General features: G+C 64.3%; 1 protein-coding gene across 1 annotated transcript; it reads right to left on the reverse strand.

Moving 5' to 3' along the window:
- Window positions 1–692: 692 nt before the first annotated feature.
- On the reverse strand, window positions 693–2,411 carry LOC129033515 (histone H1.10). Its single transcript, XM_054482176.1, has one exon. The coding sequence runs from the start codon at window positions 1,824–1,826 to the stop codon at window positions 1,185–1,187; it is 642 nt and encodes a 213-aa protein (XP_054338151.1). The 5' UTR covers window positions 1,827–2,411; the 3' UTR covers window positions 693–1,184.
- Between the last annotated feature and the right edge of the window lie 752 nt (window positions 2,412–3,163).

Genomic DNA, 3,163 nt, shown 5'->3' on the forward strand with positions numbered 1-3,163 from the left:
TTGGAGGCCTCTTTTGCAGTTGTTCATTTTTAGGGGCATCTGTCAGAATAGACCTTGGCCTATTGCCCAACTGGACAGACAACTATCTCATATGCTGGATACCAGAATGTCCCAGGGCTGGAGATCCTTCTGCTCCTACTAATTTTCCCAGCAATCCTTTGCGTCCCGTTTGCACTCCAGCTTAACCAATAGGCTCAGAGACGGCAAATACCCTTCTGAGACCACACTTTGGGTTGTGGTCGGGAACTCCACTCTCTGGCCACACTTCGTCCCTGTAACATCTCACTCTAACCCTCGCTGGAGTCAGAATGACTAAGCTTACAGGCCAGTCTGGTGTGACTTTGTAAGAACTACCTCTCTGGAGGCCAAGTTTAGGTCCCTGACAGGGCCCTGACCATTAACCCTGAAAACCCATTAATTCCCCCTCCTATCCCGCTCCCCGCAATGGCCGATGGACCCCCTGTGGGGCCAGACTGACCCATCCCTCCTAAGGGACCAATCCTGTCTATCTCCCTGTCCCAGCTACTTGAATTTCGTCCCAAGCTATCAATTCCCACCTTTTGCTGAGGGCCCCTGGCTCCAGGCTTACCCTGGCCAACAGATCTGGGGTATAAGGACCCGAGGGGCCCGCCCTCCAACCCCGCGTGCCGAAGGCGCCCATCCCTATTCCACTCAAATTAAACGAGAGAGGCTGAAAGGTTTAAACGCTTTATTGTACCCCAAAAAAAGGCCCATGGAATGAAGGGAAGGGCCGCGCAGCCCTGAGCCCGGAGCGATTGTTTGTCGCGCACCCAAAGGCAGGGAGGGTGGGGAGCCGGGAAAGGATACGCGGCCTCCGCGTCCCCGCGCGCCTGGGCCCGGCCAACCAGCTGCCCCCGCCCGGTGGGCAGGCGCGGCCTCGGCCATCGGCGCCTAGGGGCCAGTAACCATGACGACGGCCGTTGCCAAGGCCGAGAGCCAATAGAGGCGTCGCCAGGGCTGTTTCAAAAACCTAAAGCAAACAACGAAAAACGCTACATCGTTGGGGGAGGGGAAAGACGGAGAGGACCCGGGGCCCCTCCCTGAGGCTCAGACCAGGCCCCGCGGCCCCGGCCCGGGCAAGCCGTACAAAATCTATGTCACTTGGGGTAGAAAAACAAAAACACCGAAAAGCCCATGCCGGCCGCTCTGACCGGCCAACACGCTCACTTGCGGCCCTTGGGCACTTTGGGGACGCTGGGCTTGGCCGCCTTCTTGACCTTCTTGCCCCCGGCGGCCGCCGTCTTCTTGGCCTTGCCGCCTTTGTCCTTCTTGGCGGCAGCGCCCTTCTTGTGCGAGCGCTGCTCCGGCTTCTGGCCCCTGGCGGGCTTCTTGTCCGCGCGCCGGGAGCCGGCCGCGCCCGGGGCTGCCTTCTTCGCTTTATGCGCGGTGGGCGCCGGGGCGGTGGCGGCCGCCGGGGCTCCGCGCCGCTCCCCGCCGCCCTCCAGCTTCTTGCGATTGAGCTTGAAGGAACCGTTGGCGCCGGTGCCCTTCACCTGCAGAAGCGTGTCGTTCTGCACGAGCGCCTTGATCGAGTACTTGAGGTAGGTGCGCCCATTCTGCTGGTCGAACCACGGAACCTTCTTGGCCTCGGTGTAAATCTTGGCCAGCGACGAGCCGTTGCGCTCGCCCAGCCTACGGATGGTCTCCACCACCAGCTGACTGTACTTGCCCGGCTGGTTCTTCTTCTTGCTATTCTTCCTCTTCTTAGATGGGGACAGCGCCGCCGAGCCGCCAGCCTTGGTCACCTTCTTGGCCATCCCCTCGGCGGTCGTCACTGGCAGGGCCTCCTCAAGCTCCACGGACATGGTAGCAAGAGGATTGGTGGCGGGCGGCGCGCGGAAGCCGGGGGGCCGCGCCGGGAAGAGAAAGGCGAGGGGCCGAGGGGATGCAGGGGGGCTGGGGGCGCGCGGCGGCTCCAGGCGGGAGCGGCCGCGGCCGGGCCTGGGGCCGGGCGGCAGGGCTGGGGTGGGGGCCGGGCCGGGCCGGAGCGAGGGTTGGGGGGCCCGGAGCCGGGGCCGGGCTAGGGGACCGAGTTGGGGTAAGAGACCGAGTCCAAGCTGGCGGCTGGAATTGGGGAAGCAGACCTAGGCCGGGCCGGAGCGAAGAGAAATCCCGCCGAACGCGAGACGTCGCCGCCGCAGCTTCCACTGGCGCCTCTGGAACTCGCTGGGCGTGCGCGCTGCGCTCTGGCGGGAGGGCGCTTCTCTCGGCTTTTTATAGCTTCATGGCGGACCACGTTGAGAACAACAACAGGCTGGTCCGGGGCCAGCGCCAACTTGTGCTTCTTGGAGCCCCTTCTCCGGCCGCTGGCTTCTCGGACCGCGCCTCTCCAGCGCCGCCGCGCCCGCAGCGGGGCGCCCCGGACAGGGCCTGAGCTCCTGGCGCAGTGGAGAGGCGGCTTGCGTCCTGCAAGGGCTCAGCAAAGGCGAACGGAGAGGTGCACCCTAGGCTGCGGGAGCGCGAGAGGAGGGGGGCACCTCGTTTGGAGGCCAATAGCGCGGGCCCCAGAGGAGGCCCCAAGGCCGGGAGCTTGGCGGCCGGCAGCCCAGAGAACACCACGGGCGCCCGAGCCCTGGTCCGGCCCGGGGGGCTCCAGGCCTGCCCGCAAGAGGAGCTTTAATTTGTCCAAACTAACACAGGGCGCGCCCTCACGTGGTCGGTTGGGGCAACGTGAACTGCGCTAGGACATCCTCGGGGGTTTTCCGCCCCATCCAAAGGGGATGGCGGATGGGAGGCACTCTCCAGCTGCACCCCGGGGTCTGGTTGTGCCTCTGGGAGCCTAGGCACAACCCGGGGAATTGAAGACTACGGCAGGTCCTCTCTGTTGACACTGCCTCGCCGCTCCCCCCACCCTGTTGCCGCTGATGTTCCCAGGGCCTCATTTTGTGATCCACAAGTAGCTGCCGTCGGTCCCCCCAAAGCCAAATGGGGGCTCCAGGGTGGGACAGGGTGGGCAGGGGTGAGGCTGTGACACCCAGAGGAATTCCTGTGAGAGGATGGGGAAGGGATTCGCTCTTAGTTCCTGGGTGCACCCCTCCCCCTCTCCCGTGCACAGGGAAATGATGGCGGGAACACAGCAAAGGAGACCATGTTCTGGAGAGGGTCCCGGGCCCCATCCTCCCCAGGGGGCTTGTGCAAGCCT

The sequence above is a fragment of the Pongo pygmaeus genome, chromosome 2 (assembly GCF_028885625.2).
Source record: "Pongo pygmaeus isolate AG05252 chromosome 2, NHGRI_mPonPyg2-v2.0_pri, whole genome shotgun sequence".
Taxonomy (NCBI): domain Eukaryota; kingdom Metazoa; phylum Chordata; class Mammalia; order Primates; family Hominidae; genus Pongo; species Pongo pygmaeus.

What these genes read in the sequence shown, in the direction of transcription:
- LOC129033515 (XM_054482176.1), bottom strand. Translation starts at nt 1,826, where the DNA reads ATGTCCGTGGAGCTTGAGGAGGCCCTGCCAGTGACGACCGCCGAGGGG.